General features: G+C 52.8%; 1 protein-coding gene across 5 annotated transcripts in view; it reads right to left on the minus strand.

Moving 5' to 3' along the window:
* The window catches only part of HK1 (hexokinase 1), a 90,449-nt gene that overhangs the window by 41,711 nt on the left and 30,359 nt on the right, over window positions 1-18,379 (minus strand). For all 5 annotated transcript variants that reach the window (XM_054728681.1, XM_054728679.1, XM_054728680.1 and 2 more), the window contains one exon: window positions 2,082-2,244. In XM_054728681.1, coding sequence (XP_054584656.1) covers window positions 2,082-2,244 — 163 coding nt within the window. The remainder of the gene's footprint in view (window positions 1-2,081; window positions 2,245-18,379) is intronic.

An 18,379-nucleotide genomic window follows, 5' to 3' on the forward strand; every position in this document is an offset into this window, starting at 1 on the left:
CCCCAGCATGGCTTAGTGCCACATCTGTCATCACTCTGAAGACACCACCGATGGCGAGACACATCATTGTTTCACATAACGTGAAGAAAGAAAAATGCTGCCAATAATAACCATGAGATGTGATTATTGTACAAAACATTAATGATTTCAGAGATATTTAAGTGAAAAATTACCTAAAAATAGATGAAATATGGGGGTGGGGAGATCAAAGAGGTTTGGGGAAAAGGCAAGTATGCCAGGTTAAGCCGGTTTCTTCCCCACAGGGCTGTCACGGTCTGTATTATCTGGTGTCTGTTATGAATTCATCTCTACGACGGGGCTGCAGAATGTTGATTTTCCCAAATGAGTCTGAATTCTGAGCCTTGTTTTGAAGAGCAGTTGACGGGGCAAACGGCTCGCTTACTAGTGTACTTCGATCACACGCTGAGCCCCTCAACTTGGAAATGACTTGGGAGAGGGTGCGGGAGAGAACCCCTGCGGACAGCCGGTGTGAGGATGGGGAGCTGGCTGAGGGGCGGGGAAGGAGGAAGGGAAGGCTCCTTGGTTGTGTTGGTCTTGGGCCAATAACACAGAATCAGGTGCCCTGAAGACATCAGGTATCCTTCTGAGCTCTTCCAAGTAAAGGGGCGCCATGCCCCGCCCCCTCCCCTCCCCTCTCAGCTGGCAGCAGACACAGCCGCACTGCTCCTACAGAACTCCACTAGCTAATCCGGAAAGGCTCCAGTGCTCCCAGATGTGAGTACCACCCAGGGCTGGGAAAAAGCAGAAGTGAACTACAAAGCCAGGGACATCAGAACAAAACCCAGGGCACACCGCCGTCCAGCCACGCTGATGGCCAGAATCTCTTTGGTAGTTACTAAAACCCCGAACTGCTGGTAACCAAGACCTCAAGGAGAACCAAAGGATGGAGGTGGAATGGATTTTAAATAGTCAGGAGCCATCAGAGATGCAAATCCCAATGTGTGTGCATGGAGCACAGCCCACTGGTGGCCACAGAGCGCATGCTCTTCCTTCGCAGGGGAACCCTCCAGGCTTCTCAAGGCCGCTGCAGGCAGCAGGACTTTCCTGCAAGCCCTGCCCTTGCCCATCTTCTGTGCACATCAGCTGCCACAGCTGCAGTTTTCCTGACATCCCTTTTGCAGGCTGCATGCCAGCTGTCCCAAATCCCAGCTTTACAGGAACCTCCGGAGCAGGGAATGAGGGCCGTACTCTCAGGGCGTGTACTCAAAACCCCAGGAGAAACTTGACTTCCTTCTTCCTTCTCTCACATACAGGTGAGTCCCAGCCTAGAGCACAGAACACAACTCAGAGCGGGATTCCTGCCCAAACTGGGCAGGCACAGCACCCGCCCCTGCAAACTACTACCTGCGGGTCGGCTGGACAGAACAGCCTCCGTGAGCAGGCCAGGCTGTGCCCGCTCAGCCTCCACCCTGCCAAGTGCAGGGGCTGAGTCCCCCCCTCACCCCCCACTCCCAACCCCCACTGTGGGGCATGGGCCATACAGACATACTAACAGGATAATTTTTTCCTTCCATTCCATCACCCCTGGCCTTTCCCTGCTTTGGGGCTACCTTGATTTAGCATCTATACAATTTGTTCAGATGGGGACTCGAATCTCCCCTCTGAGTCTGAGGCCCACCAGTCACTAGGATTGCTACTTATTTGAAGGGAGGCCTTGATGCCCTGATGGAGAGATTCTCCTAAAATGAACTCTTCATTTCTTCTGGAGCCTTTCATGTTCTGGTGACAAGCATCTCTAAGATCTTCCACAGCATCTGTAAGATCCGCAAATACGACCCTTTCTTATCACAAGCTACTAGACAGTCAGACCAATGAGGGCAGGTCAGCCTTGTCCAACCACGGTCTCCCTAGTGCCTGACACGTGGTAGATGCTCCGTAGACCTATGTTGGATGGATGGATTGATAATGTATGGAGGGAAGATGGATGGATGAACAGACAGATGGATGAAATGGTAAATGAATGAATGAGTGAGTGAATGAACGAACAAATAAATGGAAGTTGGAAGGATGTTTCACAGAGCATTCAGCCTTTGGAGCCAATCTCTGGCTGAGAGACTCACCTGAACCATCAGGAATGGACCTTACAAACGTTGGCAACATCTTGACTGTGGCTGTCGGATTAAAATCCCGGGAAAGGCCATGCTTCATCTCCTTCTTGAAACGAGTCATGATATCTATCAGCGTTTCATCGGAGAGCCGCATGGCATAGAGATACTTGTCAATCTGGGGGAAGGAGGAGAAGGAAGGAGAGTGAGGCCAAGGCGGAGGAAGGTCATTTCAGTTCAGGTTTGACTGAGGGAGGACAGGGCAGGTGAGGTGCCCACCTGTCCAAGATAATCAGCTCCCACGGGCACCTGACCCACCAGGCTGGCACATCACAAGATGGGAAGTCATCAAATGCCATCAACCAGTTGGAGAATGCTTACAAATGCTCTGAGCCCTAAATCCTCCCCTGTAAAATCAACCAAATATCTCCAAGATCCCTTTCAAGCCTCAAATATTATTTGACCCCCCCCCCCCCCCAAAGACATATCAGAGGCACCTTAAGCCTCCACACAACCCCTTCCCTCTACGACAAGTGGCTGGCCCATCCTCATGTGAATGGAAGTGCTACAGAGGTTAGGAATGAGAGAGAGCTCCAGGGCCAGAAACCTGGAGTTCAAATCCCAGCCCCATCACTTAGCAGGTGTGTGAATTTCAGGTTCCTCAACTGAAAAAGTAAGACATTAAATAGGACCTAACTCACAAAATGTTGTAAGATCCAATGAGATGGAAAAGCACTAAAGACACAGAAGGTGTTTGACAAATATCACCTATTATTACTAACACTAGTGGCCTGGTGCACGAAATTCATGCAGGGGGGGGGGGGGTGGAATGGGGGGAGGTGTCCCTCAGCCCAGCCTGCACCCTCTCCAATCTGGGACCCCTCGAAGGATGTCCTTACTGCTGGTTTACAGGGATCGGTCCTAAACCAGCAGTCGGACATCCCTCTGGCAATCCAGGACTGCTGGCTCCTAACCGCTCACCTGCCTGCCTGCCTGATTGCCCCTAACCACTCTTGCCTGCTGGCCTGCTCACCCCCAACTGCCCCCCACCGCTGGCCTGCTCACCCCCAAGTGCTCCCCCCACCAGCTTGATCACTCCCAACTGCCCTCCATGCCAGTGTGCTTGTTCCCAACTGCCCCCCTGCTGGCCTGCTTACCCCCAACTGCCCCCCTGCTGGCCTGCTCACCCCAAACTGCCCCCCCCGCTGTCCTGATCACCCCGAACTGCCCCCCCCACCAGCCTGATCACCCCCAATGCCCCCCCCCCCCCCACCGGCCTGATCACCAACAACTGCCGTCCCATCCTGGCCTGATCACCCACAACTGCCCTCCCCTCTTGGCCTCTAACCGCCTCTACTTCGGCCCCGCCACCATGGCTTTGTCCAGAAGAACGTCCGGAAGGTCTCCTGGAAGGTCTCCCAGTTTAATTAGCATATTACCCTTTTATTAGTATAGATAAGACAGTGGTGCTGACGGTTTCCTTGGGTGTGATTTCTAAGTAGGTAGAAACAGGGCCAAAGGGCTGGAATCCTTCAGAACCTGGGGCAGCAGGCCCAGAGCAGAGACCTTAACCCCACCAACCCCAGAAGATATAGAAACAGCCCCCCAGGCTCCCATGCCCGTGTACCAGGGCCTTCCAAGATTGTGACCAAGCTTCCAAGTCATTCAATACACTGACCCCACCTGCTCGTCCTCCTGGTTCCCCGTTCCTCAAGGTTCCCAGGCTCCTAACCTCAGGCTCCCTGGATTATCATTGGTTGTTCTTTCTTCATAGTCTCTTCCCATTTATTCTCTCAAAAAGCATTTACTGGGCACATACTGTGTGCCTGGCTCTGGGCTAGACACCTATCCTCCTGATGCCTGTCCGCGTGGAGTTCACCGGAAGTCATTTTGAGTCATTCATTTTTTTGCCACTCCTGCGTGGATTACTGATTTCTGATTACCCATTCATTCACTGTAACAGTTTTCCATTTGCAATCCCTCAACCTTCCAATTAATCCTCTTATACCCTGCCACCTTCACCTTCTTAAACTGCAACACTGGCCAATGCATTCCCCTGCTCACAGCCTTGCAATGCCTGCCCAGGTCCGAGGCACCTGTGCTCTGTAGGTGTGGCTCCGTGCTCTGTGAACTCCAGCCCCACTACCTCTGCCATTCCTGGTGGGTGCTGGGCTTTCCTACTAAAATGCCCTTCCTTCTCTTCCCAAATCTCACCTACCCTTCCGCGTTCGGATCAAATGTCACCTCCTGCGGATGCCTGCGTCCCTCAGGCTGGAGAACACCCTCCCTCAGCACTGACGTCTGCCCAAGCTCTAGCCGGGATCACAGCTCTCTGCGTGTATCACCTGGACAGTGTCTACTCCGGTCACCTCGACGTCCCAGGGCCTGGCAGGCAGCCTTGCACACAGAAGGCTCCTGGTGCACAGAGAGACGGACTTAGGACCCCGGGAGGCTGAAAAGACCTTGATCTGATTTGCTTCTGAGAATGGCATCTCACGCTCACTTTTCAGGGTGACTGGAAATGTCCTGATCCAAGGACTCAGAGTCTCCAGTCCTAGGTCACCTCTGCATATTTTGCTCCCGGGCAGCCTTCCTGCTTTGGTCTCTACGCCTGTGCTCTCCCAGGCCCTGCCTGCTCCTGCCTCACTGACAATCAAGGCATTGGCCAAAGTCCCCCAGGGCCCTCTGTGGCCGGAGACAATCCTGCCCCCACCGCCAATCCCTTCTACCACACCCCCCACCTTTCCTTTCCCCTTCGTGGCAAAGCATTGCAAAGAAGGGCAATCAGAAACCACCGAGAGCTGAGCTGGAAATTACCAGGACCACAGCCCTACGAAGAGACATGCTCTGTTCTGCCCCCAAGGTTAGCAGCACCGGCTCAGCAGTCCTTGCCACATGGCAGCCACAGGAGCACACGGGGGGTCTACTGAGTGCAAGCCAGAGAAGGCTTCGGGAAGGGTGATGGCAGGGCGCATCCGGGCACAGCAAGAGCGTGTGGGAAGGCCGACGGCAAGGGCGGGTGGTTTGTGCAATGAACAGAAATAAATTCCATGTGGATCGAGCACACAGTGTAAGTGGGGCAACTGGAAAGAGCTAAATCGTGCAGGGCTGCATAAGCCACATAAACAAATTTAGATTAACCCCAAAGCACGGCAGCCTTGGAGTGACTCGAAGGAGTGAGTATCCGCCAATGAGATCTGTGTTCAGAATAGATCCAGCTGTGTATGGGGCAGAGAATGGGCGAGCAAGAATAGTCACATGGCCACTCCAGCATTTTGGGCATGCTTCAACGGCCGCACCCCTCACCCCACAATATGCTGATCTATATATTGACTTGTCCGTCTCGTCTGATAACTTGTGAGTCTCTCAGGGAAAGGAAACCTCAAACAGACCTTTGGAACTCACCCATTGCCTCGTACAAAATAGGAATTCAATTAATATCGGATGTTGGAATAATACTCTATCATTATATGGTGGTTTACAGATGATTTCACATCTAGTGTGTCATTCAACCTTCAAAACGACCCTGTCAGCGAGACTTGTACCCTCTTTTTGGCCTCCTTTCCCACATCTCTTTGGAAAAATGAGATCCACTTCACTGTCGCAAAAACTGAGGCTCCAAGAAGCTAAGTGACTAGTTCAAAGCACACGGCCGGAAGTCAGGTCTCATGCCTGCAAGTCTAGTGCTGTCTTCAACAATCACGCCCGTCCCCGAGGGAAGGCCTGTCCCCGACTCTGTGGAGGGCAGGCCCAAGTAAAGCGGCTGAGGTTTTCCAGCTGGAGAGAGAGAAGCTTCTAGAAAAGGCAGGGCTCTCCATTACTCCATCCTGCCTCCTAGCTCTAGGTGCAGCTCGGCACAAGAACACTGATCTGAGAATCCTGACATTGTAGGACAGCCAAGCCAAACCCCAGCAGAGCCTAGAAGCTCAAATCAGAAAGCAGGCTGGGAACGGAGGAAACCTGCCTCCTCCGGCTCAGGTTCATGGATCATCACGTGGTACAAGGAGATGTGGGAGATGAGGCCAAAAGGGTACGAGTTGGGGCAGAGCTGGCACTGACCTTGAGGCCTCCTGGGTGTCAGGTGAATGAGGATAAGCCGAGGGGGGCCCTTTCCACTGGTCCGCGGGAGCTCAGGCGGGGCCTCCAGACAGTGGAGACCCTGGGGCTGGGGCTGGCCAGGTACCCACCACCCTGCACACCTCACCGCACAAGGGGCCTCTTTCCCCTCACGCAGACCAGCTGTGGCTGCCGCTGGCGGGGCTGCCGCTGGCTGGGCGGCCGTTGTCACCTGGGATGGGGACTGGGGAGGGGTGGCGGTGGGAGGAGGTAGGAGAGAAGGGTGTCAGGGCAGCCACCCCTGCCCATCTTCTCCAGATCTCGGGGAGGCTGGCTCTGCAGGAAACCCCGTAGCAGAACTGCTGGTTCCTTTTACAGAGGGCGGGGCCAGAAGCCCAGGAGGGGTGAGATGGCAGAGGGTACAGACCTGGACAAGGACAACTTCTGGTCTTGGGACGTTTGGCAAAGCCTGTGGCCCTTTCAACTTTTCTACTTCTGTCCCCTCTCCACCGCTTCTGCAGGTCTCTTCCCGCCTCCCTCTCTCACACTTCCACCTCCACAGCCCTTCACTGCTCTGGCCAAGCACTGGGCCCAACCATCCCTCCTGTGCCTCCTCCCCCGCCCTACATTTTGGTGACCAGAGGGCACAGCACCCCTTCTAGCGGCTTCAAGCAGCCACCCAGTCTTGGGGACATCTGTCATAGGATGGGGACTCCCAGGCGTCCGGGTGCCCACCTGGCACACAAGCGCGCAGGACTCTGGTCAGGCTGGGAAGGAAACGGGAGGTGCCAGGACCCGACACCACGAGCCCAGCCGAGTCCCGCAGACTCTCGGCGGAGGCTGACGAGGAGCCTGGGCAGCCTCCAGAGCACCTTTCCCCTAAGGGACGAACCCTTCTCCCGAGGCCGAGAGCCAGGTCGGCTGCACAGGGTGGACACTCGCCCAGACACTAAGCAAGCACCTGTCCGGGATTGTCCTTCCTGCAGACCCAGAGGGCCCGGAGCTCGCAGCAGCCCCAGAGGCAGCTCAGGAGACGTCCGAAGGGAGAAGGTAGCCTCGTCGAGTGCCCGGCCCAGGGCGGTCAGCCAGTGAGCACACAGCGGCCACGCACCGTGCTAAACGCCACCATCTCTGTGCTCGACCCCAGTGGCCCTCCTGCTCCCAACAGAACTCGCACCAAATATCCATTCAAGACCGGACATGCCCAAGTGAACAGGCCAGTCGTGGCAGGAGGTGTGACCACTGGTGACCCGGGCATTTTGACCTCCTTCTGTGGAGGGGGGTGCATGGAAAATTTCCACTCCCTCTCTCGTTCTCTCCCGTGAGGATCGGGATTGAGGCAGAGATTGCCCTAGCCAGTCTAGTTCAGTGGATAGAGCGTCAGCCTGCGGACTGAAGGGTCACGGGTTCGATTCCAGGCAAGGGCACGTGCCTCAGCTGCAGGCTCAATCCCAGCTCCCATTGGGGCATGTGCGGGAGGCAGCCAATGGATGTGTCTCTCACATCAATGTTTCTCTCTCTGTCTCTCCCCCTCCCTTCCACTCTATCTAAAAACCAATGGAAAAATATCCTCGGGGAGGAGCAACAGAAAGAATGAGGCAGAGCAACAGGTGGGCCTGAAGGTGCTCGGTGCATGCCCGCTTTCAGAAAACTTTCAAAAAAGGAAATGGTGCGGGGAGGTGCTGGCAGTGAAGGTCTGAGGGCTCTTGCTTAAGGGCAGGGCAGTGATTTCCACATCGGCTTCACTTCTCTTTCCTGGACTGACTCAGGAGAAACAGGTCCCAGGTGATTCACGCTATTTTAATAATAGCTCACATTTGCAGAGGGCTTTTTCCTTTTACACAGGACTTCTCATACATTAGCCCATGTGCATGTCATACTCAGAGCTAAGCTCAGAGGCGCCAGGTGCTGGGGATGAAGCAGGGGCTTAATATGTTAGTTCCCTGTCTCCCAGCACAACGACCCAATAAAGCAGGAAGGAAAGATCTCTACATTTTACAGCAGAGAAAACTGAGACTCATGATTCACAAAGAGTCACACAGTTTGTAATTGGCATCTGGGTCTACATTCGTCTTCTAACCCCTCATTTTGGGCTTCTCCTTAACACGTCCATTCTTTCTCATGTGGCGGGGAGAATACGAAGCTGTGGGCCAAGAGGGCTGGGTTCAAACCCAAGTTCTGCCATTTACTAGCTCCTGCGACTTTGGACAAGTTACATAACCTCTCTGAGTTTGGCTTTCTTCTACTTTTATTTTTTTTTAAATATATTTTATTGATTTTTTACAGAGAGGAAGGGAGAGAGAGTTAGAAACATCGATGAGAAAGAAACATAGATCAGCTGCCTCCTGCACACCTCCCTACTGGGGATGTGCCCGCAACCAAGGTACATGCCCTTGACCGGAATCAAACCTGGGACCCTTGAGTCCACAGGCCGCCGCTCTATCCACTGAGCCAACCCGGTCAGGGCGGCTTTCTTCACTTTTAAAATGAGGATAGTAATACTTTCACCCGAGACAGCTTCTGGGGGAACTTTTAAAATAAGCATCAAACATCACTTCCCGCCCTCCCATCTAAATGGCCAGAAGGGAGGACATCTCCCTGCCTCTCCTGTCTAACAGACATGAGCCATGTCCCAACTCCTGCTACCTGAATACCGAGAAAAAGGCACTGGTCGCCAAATGCCCACTCTGTAGAAGAGAAAACTAAAGGCAGGTGGCCCTACACCAGAAACCACAGCAAATGAAAGATTCTGGCAAAATTCCTCTGAAACATTTGCAATGCTTTATTGATTTTTTAAAACAACTAACAGTAAGTTACAGTAAGAATAGCAACACCCATTCGTTATTAAAAGATATTCAAGAAACACGTACACGCATACAAGTGAAAAGCAGGAGTTCCTCCCCCAACCGTCCCAGGGGTAACAGCCTTGTGTTTTAGGTTGGCGTTCCTGCCTAACCAAACACTCACACATACGGAGCTTGGCTTATTTCATTTTACAAAAGCGGAATCATAAGCATTTCGTTCTTTTGAAACCTTAACTCCACCTCCCTATTTCCTCTGGGACCCGCCTCTCGGGACCCTGCCTGCTTCAGTGAGGGGGCCCGGACGAGGCGATGGAGGAGACACCTGCGTCTGACTCTGGCTTTGCCATCCGGGGGCATCCCAGGCTTCCCATCCACCATGCAGGCGTGTCTGTGACTTGGATCGACAAAGGCCCCTCTATTTTGCACGCACCTTCACGTGGTGGGCCTTAAACTATCCTGTCCAGGGAAGTAGGGCAGATGTCCTCACGTGCGACGCCCCAGGCAAAAAACAGGGGCCAGAGAGGTTCTCCAATTCGCCAAGGTGACTCACTGGTCATAAGAGAACCAGAGAGGACAAGGGTTCCCCGGTCCCTGGCCCTGTGCTCCTCTGTACCTGGCTTGCTCGGCGCAGGGAGAACCCAGGCCGAGGGCTGTCAGGAGCAAGGAGACATGCGAATGCGGGCGGCATGAATGCCACCGCTCCGTCCACTCCAGAAGCAGCACGCCCCTGCAATGCGTGTTTTAGGAAGCCTCCTTCACCCCACACCAGCTACAGATTATCTGTTCTGATCATTTCCCCTTTCACACAAGCCCGGGAAGGAAGTTCAAACGCCATAGCGAGTCCAAAGGCCCTGGCCCAGTGAGACCCTCTGCTGAGGCCTTTTCCTGCCTACCCATGGCCACCCGGGCTGCCCAGCCCCACCGCACAGCTGTGGGCGGTGGCCAGAGGAACCCAAGTTTCTGTGCTGCTCTTAGCAGCTGGTCACAAGGAGGAAGATGGCCATAAGGAGAGATGCTTTGCTCTTGTGGGTTCCCTACAGGAGCCAGGTACCCCCAGCTCACTGCTGCCCTCCCTCACGCAGCCCCGGGCCCTGACAGTGGCTCTTTACCCATGAAGGTCCTCATGGGTCCACTGTCCACTGATGGCTGTACAAGGCCTCTCCTCGCCCCGCTCCTCTGTCTCCCAAAGCCCACCTCCAAACTCACCCCCTCCTCGGAAGGGCATGCCATGATCCACCCCGCCCAACACCGGCCGCTCCCCTCCTCCGCATCCCCTTCTCTGCATCCCTGCCTCCGAATCCCCTCACTGTTGGTGTCACTGTGTAGGAATTAGTCTGTCACTGTGTAGGAATTAGTCTGTCACTGTGTAGGAATTAGTCTGTCACTGTGTAGGAATTAGTCTCTTATGACCAGTGAGAGTCTTTTCCGGGCACAGCAGCAACACACGCATGGTCTGTGCCTCCAGCTAGATCCCGAGTGCAGGGGTGCAGGGGCCATGCCTTCCAGGGCCTTTGTGTCCCCCCAGACCTCTCGGCGTGGCTTCTCGGCTGGGGTAGGTGGCTGTTCTGCTGGGCGGGAGGCCCTGGTGACGCCTCGCCGGGAGTCTCAGGTTTGCTGCTCAGATAAGGCCGAGGCTCCGCTTCCCTGAACGGCCAGCCCTTCTCCAGCACCGGCCCTCACTTTGGCCTCGTGGTGACCCGTGCGGGGCCAACGGCCTCTCCCTGAGGGACAGTGTTCCAGCCGGTCTCTAACACACCCCCTTCCTCTCACAGCATCTGCATCTCCAGGCCGGCGAGGCCCTGAGGGACACAGAGCCCCATGAGGATTCGCAGTCCCAGAGCCTGCCGAATACCTGAGTGTCGCCAGAGGAAATGTGTTTGGGAAAATGGGTGGGAGCATCACCAAACAAGAGGGTCCCTCCCACATGCTGCATGAATCATGTGCGGGGCGGCTCCCTCTCCCAGGCTCTTTGTCAAGGTCCGGACACAGCTCTCTCTCGGTGCCTTCTCTTTCACTGTATTTATGCTTTTGAACTGTTAGTTCTGTTTCACTACCAAGCACCAGGGACTGCTCGCACCTCACTCCTTTTTACTCTCAAAAAGCCAGGAGGATAACCTCCAGAAACTGAGGTTCCAGGAACCAAGATGAGACAGTAAGCTTAAAGGGCCCATGCTGGGCACCTCGACCTGCCCCATCCAATCTGACCCATTTCACAGCCGGAGCCTGAGGCCGCACCGTCGAGCGAAAGGTCCGGAGTGCCCAGCAACCAGGGCGGCTCCAGCTTAAGTCTCCACACTCCGTGCTCCTTCCCTTATCCCAGATTCCTCCTGCCAGGAGGGCCATGGGAGGCCTCGTGGTCATGCCCAAGGTCCTCTCAGTGACCTTGACCTTGGCACCCACTAATAAGTGTTTCCTGGCTGGGGAGAGACAGAGCTATTGCCCAGGACAATACCTAAGCTGTCACACTGACCTGGCTAAAAATACAGGAGGCACCGGGCCCCTCCAGGGGAACAGAACAGCCCTGGAATGTGGCGCTGCAAGAACAACAGGCTTCGTTCTGAGCCTGGATGGCTTGGCCCCGGGCCAGCCTGCAGGCTCACGGTTCCCAGTGTCGCAGGGACCTCCAGACAAAAGGGGAGGAGGATCTGCAGGGCAGAGAGCTTTCCTTTCACTAGGACACAACCAGACGCTCACACCATAAGGTGCCAATACCAAAGGGCGGGAGCAGACCCGGCTTCCTCCAGCTACACTGTCTCCCTCTCTAACCTGGAGCACGTCCGTCCAGCTCGGTTTCCCCATCAGTAAACAGCAACAATGAGAACTGCCCTCTTGCCCTCACCTGCGCACAGGAGCTCCATGACACCGGATTCCTCGGCATGCAGGCTTTCCAGAAAGCCACGGTGGCGGAGGCAGATCTGTACCCAGGATCACTGCCCCACTCGGGACCCTGCTGCCGCCCCTCTGTGACCCGAAAGCTTCACGCCCCGCCCCCACCCACGCCTCTCAAGGGGCCTACAGGTGCGCTCTGGGTGAAGCACCGCGGTGACATCAGCATTGGCAAAGTTCTGTACCCTGTCCAGGCGTTTCTACCTCCCTTCTCTAATTTGATAAACGAGCGGATAGTAAGGCAGGACTCATTTACCCACCCGGCAGGTAAGTAAACTGAGGCACACGGAACAACATGCTCCAGCTGGAGGGATCCTTTAGGGGTGATGGATTCCAGCCTCCAGGTCTTACAGAAGAGGAAACAGAGGCCCAAGGACCCCGGAACCCACTGCTTTAAATGGCAGTGCTTCTGTCCAAACTCCTGAGCCACAGCAGAGCATGTCTAGCAGAGCACTCACTGTCCAACGGGGATACAAGGCAAGCCACGTGTGTGACTTCAAACGCTCTAGTACCCACATTTTTTTTAATGTGAAATTAATTTTAATAACATTTTATTTAACCCAATATCCAAAGTATTATTCCCGTGTAATCAATATTTTTAAAATTATTAATGAGCTACTTTATCTTTTTGTCATACCAAGTCTTCAGAACCCTGTGTGTATTTTGTGTTTAACAGCACACCTCAAACCAGACTGGCCACATTTCAAGTGTTGGGTAGCCACACGTGGCTGGTAGCTACTGTTCCGGACAGCACCGCGCTCTCATTCCAGTCACACCATCATCACGGCAGCCTGGGGGGATGGCTTCTCTGGGAGACCACCACAATGCACCTCTTGGACGTCTCAAGCCCTCAGCAGTCCTAGTTCTGCATGCATGGCAAGCGCTACCCACTAGTGTCAGAGTGGCCTGCATCCCACCCCAGCCCTATTGTGCTCTGTTCATCAAGATCATGTCAATTCCGCCGAAACCGGTTTGGCACAGTGGATAGAGCGTCGGCCTGCGGACTGAAAGGTCCCAGGTTCGATTCCGGTCAAGGGCATGTATCTTGGTTGCGGGCACATCCCCAGTAAGGGGGTGTGCAGGAGGCGGCTGATCGATGTTTCTCTCTCATCGATGTTTCTAACTCTCTCTCCCTCTCCCTTCCTCTCTGTAAAAAATCAATAAAATATATTTTTTTAAAAAAAAGATCATGTCAATTCCACTTCCTGAAGCTTGCCTGCTGCACGTGTCAGGTGCAGGAAGAGCCCAGGCCGGTGTGGCTCAGTTGGTTGGGCATTGCCCTGTGCACGGAAAGGTTGAAATTCCTGGTCAGGGCACATGCCCGGGTTGTGGACTCGATCCCTGGTAGGGGGTGCAGGAAGCAGCCGATCGATGCTCTGCTCTCACATCAATGTTTCTCTACCTCTCCCTCTGTCTCTAAAAATCAATTTTTTTTAATCTTAAAAAAACAAGATGCAGGAAGAAATACATCCATCCAAGCTTGCTGTAAGGACTCAACTAAATAAAGCGTGTGAAAATATTTTGCACATGGAGCAGAACTCTGCAAAGGTGAGATGGTACCTTCATTACCACGGTGGCCGGTTATCCTACTCCACTCACCCCATCCACCAGGGAAGGTCCCAGAAGGCACCAGGGGGCATCAGAGAAATAAATCAGATTGAATAAAGGCTGCAAGCAAACCCCCTACAGGCATCAATCTGCACGTCCAGGCAGAGCTGGGAGGGAATGCTAGGAGTGGCATACAGAGAGCATGAGGTTAGGCAGTGCCCTCCCCGGAGGTCCTCTTTCAAATGCAAACAAGGATGGGGGGTGGGGGACAAATGGAAAGGGAAAGGGGAAATTTTGAAAACCAGGAAAAATCCCTAACATTTCACTGTAAATGACTTTATTGGGCCAATTTCCTTCCCAAGCAGAGGGAGCTGGTCAACACTGAGGAGCTGAGTGGTGGAGGGGTGGGGAGGGGGGTTGGCAGCCACCAGCCAGTGTGCTGGTGTGGGGAGGTTGGGGAGGAAGGAGAGATGGCAGTCAGGGCCCCTGAGGGGTCTGCCCCTCCCCCGGGCTCTCTCTCTTCTTAGAGCTGTTTCCCTAGCCAGCAAAGTGACAGAACGGGGTTCTGAGCCAGGGGGCCTGGTGGTGTTCCTGTCACGACCACTCATGAGCTGTGTGGTCAAGCTGACAAGTCACTTCACCACGTGGGGGCCTCCACTTCCCCATTTCTACATGGAGAGGCTGTCCTTCCTTCCATGGCTACGCATGTACCCAAGAAAAATGAAAGCATATATCCATGCAGAAAAAACGTGTACACAAATATTTGTTCACAGCCCCAAAGTAGAAGCAAGGGTCCATCAACTGACAAATGCATAAGCAAAATGTGGTATATTGAAACAACTAAATATTATTCAGCAATAAAAAAGAATGTGTAATGATACTTGCTGCAGCATGGATGAACCTTGAAAACATGCTTAGTGAAAGGAGCCAGATACAAAGGCCACGTGTTGTGTGATTCCATTTATATGAAATGTCCAGAAGAAGCAAATCCATTTTTAAAAAAGTACATCCGTAGATGCCAGGGGCTGGGTGGCGGGAGGAACGGGGAGTGACTGCTTAATGGATACGGGGTTTCTTTGGGGGGGTGATGAAAATGTTCTGGAATTAGATGGTGGTGATGGTTGCACACTCTTGTGACTGCACTAGAAACCACTGAATTGTACACTTTAAAATGGCCAATTTTATGGTACGTGAATTCTATCTCGATTAAAAAATAAAAGCAGGGACTGCCATCTGACTTGGGTCCGAATGCTGGCTGGCTTTGCTGTGCAGGATCCGAGTCCTCAGCCAAAAGTGCAGATCGTAATAGTGCCCACCTCACAGGGTGGGATGTGATGCCTTTAGCATCAACCTGGCAGTAAAGGTGACAGGCATTAGGTTGGTTTCGATTAGTGTTATTATATTAGTGATTAAATAAGGCCCATTATAGGGAAACAACAGACCCCAGGAGGCACTCAGTGCGCCCATCCCTCTGAGGGGCCCTCCCGGTCTCGGCGCCTGCTCTGCGAGCCTGTAACCAAGCCGGCAATCAGAGGAACGTGATCCGACATTTTCTGCCTCGTGCAGAAGCGGGCCTCTCCCTCGGCTTCTGATTGCAAAGGGCTGAGCCACAGGCTCCACATCTCAGCTTCCCCGGCTGCAGGGGCACAGCCACCCTCTCCTTTTACGGAAGCCCGTCTGGGAGAGGCTGCTGGCTTGCGTTTTCTCTAACAGAGCTGGGCACGCGTAAGGGACTGATAAGCCAGCCAGCCCTGCCCGGCTCGGATCCACCCAGGAAGAGAGAGGGTGTGTGGCCAAATGCCCACGTGTGTGTTTTAATTCCCAGAAAAGTGTAACCGATTCATGCCAGATCACAAGGGGCCACAGGGAGTCCTCCTAAGCCTTTCTTGCATCTACCCCCGTCCTCGGTTCAGTGCAAACATTTCAGCAGCAAACCATTCCGTCAATGGGGCTGGCACGGCTCACAGTGAGCGCTGTCAACTTCATTCAACACTCTGCAAGGAGGGCTCGGCTTCTTGATAAGATGAACTAAGAAAGGGCTAATTTTAAACCAAGCTTGAGTGCTATATAGTGAATGGTAATAACTGACAAGAAGCAGCGTCTTAAAAAATAAAATAAAAGCAGAGCCTTTAAAATGATCAAACATCTTTAAAGGTGTGACGGTACCAAGAGCTGGTGTGGAGCAATAGGAACCCTACCAAGTCCTGACAGCAGTGTGACCACGGAGGATGGCAACTTGGCAAAACCTTGAAAATGAGAAAATGCACACACTCCTCCGCCTACCAATTCCAACCCGAGACTCAGCCTAGAGTCTAGAGACACTTGCATGTGTACTGGAGATGCACATGACACTGTAATTCGAAAATTTAAAAACCCCCAAAGCCCATCAGAAGAATAGATACACTAATTGCGGCGTAGTCACACAATGTAAGAGCACACAGCAGCTTAAATCGATGAAATAGAGCTACATGGAAAAAATCCCAAATATAGATTGTTGAGCTAACAAAAGCAAGCTGCAGGAAGATACATACAGTACAGCACCATTTACAAAAGGTTAAAATCACATAAAGTAACACTACATACTGCGTATAGATACATGGTATGGGATATAAGTATAAAACCATGCATGGAAATGATAAGCACCAAATTCAGGAGCGAGGTCACTTCTGGACGGAGAAATGAATAGGACTGACGATGGGGATAGAAGGGGCTTCAGTTGTGCCTGTAACATAGTAATTGTGTTTTATTTCTCACATGAGGAGCAGATACACGGGTGTCTGTTATGTCAACTTCAGTATTTTTTTTTACGCACAACTGTTTCGTAATATAAAATTAACTCATGTGCACACACACTAATACACATTCCAAAGTAAATCATTAAAATCAACAAAGGTGGGTTTTTCTGGAGGGAAGAAGCAGAGGGAGCAAGAACAGCCCTCTGAATCCCATCCCAGATTTTCTTAAGGCCTTGAGAAAGTCACTTATCTCCCCTGGAGCTCCAGTCCCCGTTTCTAAATGGGGGATAAAATCTCTGCCTTCTGTCTGCTGCACACCAGGGAGCTAGCAGGGTGCCCTGAGGAGCTGTGAGGGGGAGGGGGCTGCCTGCGACACACCGGGTCAATGCCTCAGGTCCTGACATATAGAGACACACACACACACACACACACACACACACACACACACACACACGCACACACCTAAGTGGTATCTGATAAGACACCCATGGAGTGTTTCCGGATGCTCAAACCATTAAAAAGAGAGAAAGAAAAACTACAATTTGGTAACTAACCATTTGACTCTTCTTTACAAAGTTTCTAAGTATAATATTTTCTTTTGTACATCTACAGCCTGGCTTTAAGCAATTCCTAAGCTGGTGATTTCCCACCCAAAATCTGGCCACTGGCTCCTATCTGCTCTCCTGGCATTCTATGCTTTGCACTCACCATAAGACAGCAAATAATTGTTGATGCTCCATGAGAATAGCGACCATTTCGACCAGGTTCATAGTTGTCCCCAGACGAGCACAGTTCTCGGCACATGATAAAGGACTTACACATTTTCTGAAGAAACCACTGAATTCCCACGATCAGATTTGATTGTAAAGGTCCTCGAATCAATGAGCAGGTGCCAGCAGCCCGCCATGACTGCTCCCTGGACGCAGAGGTGTATGGCTGCCTCCTCAGCCCAGGGCCTCCTCGGGCATGCTCAGAGCCCACTCCAGTGGCTAATTCTGTCAGGCAGGAGGAATCCCTGACGGCAGACACACAGACAGTCGGGACTAGTCGTGCCAAACCAGTCCTTTTAGGAGAAAGCTGCCCAGGCCTCCTCCAGCGAACAGCAGGAGTGTGGGAGGACAGCACAGCTTGGCCAGATGTGAAAGTCCCTCCTATCTACCCACTTCCCCAGTTTATTCCCTCACCACAGTCCCCAGTTACCAAACCAAATGAAGTGTTGGGGTTTCTCTTGGAGGAGAACTCCTGGGCACATCCCAGGTGTAGAGGACAGGGACTGCGCCCCGAACGTTCACCGAGGAGCGAGAGGCCCTTCCCGGATAGTGGTACAGCGCCAAACCAAAAGGCGCATGAGACATTTCTCATCGTTTTCTTGTTTTGTTTTGTTTAATATATTTTATTGAGTTTTTACAGAGAGGAAGGGAGAGGGATAGAGAGTTAGAAACATCGATGAGAGAGAAACATCGATCAGCTGCCTCCTGCACGCCCCCCACTGGGGATGTGCCCGCAACCAAGGTACATGCCCCCGACCGGAATCGAACCCAGTCCACAGGCCGATGCTCTATCCACTGAGCTAAACCGGTTTCAGCTCTCACCGTTCTCTAACGCTCATCCCTCTCACCCCTGAACAATACGGGGCATTTTTTTAATGCTTGCTTTTGCAGCTGGGACACATGGGCTCCTGAGGAAATAGCCCTTTAATGGCTAAGCACACTCTCCCCCACCTTCCTCGGCCAAGCACTCTGAAGACTCCTGGGTTCTGGCCTTTGGGACGAATCACGCTGGCAAATGCGGATTACTCGGGGCCGTGGTCCGCAAACTGCGGCTCGCGAGCCACGTGCGGCTCTTTGGCCCCTTGAGTGTGGCTCTTCCACAAAATACCTCGGCCTGGGCGAGTCTATTTTGAAGAAGTGGCGTGAGAAGAAGTTTTAAGTTTAAAAAATTTGGCTCTCAAAAGAAATTTCAATCGTTGTACTGTTGATATTTGGCTCTGTTGACTAATGAGTTTGCCGACCACTGGGTTAGGGTCAGGGGGATCCCTCCCAGAGAAAATCCACTGGCATTTGCTCACCATACGGACAACCCCGGAGAAAAGGAAGTCGTATTTCTTTAAAGGCCAAGTTCCTGACCTTGCTGGGCTCCTCTTCCTTTCCCAAACAAACAGAGGACTATGCGATACTTCACCCTCCTGCAGGTTCCTAACGGCTAAACCGAGTGGGAGAAGCTGGGGAGATGAGAGGCATGTTAAAAGTTACTCGGAGGTCAAGGGACCCAGTCTCTAGCTGCA

This window comes from Eptesicus fuscus, chromosome 17 (assembly GCF_027574615.1).
Source record: "Eptesicus fuscus isolate TK198812 chromosome 17, DD_ASM_mEF_20220401, whole genome shotgun sequence".
Classification (NCBI taxonomy): Eukaryota; Metazoa; Chordata; class Mammalia; order Chiroptera; family Vespertilionidae; genus Eptesicus; species Eptesicus fuscus.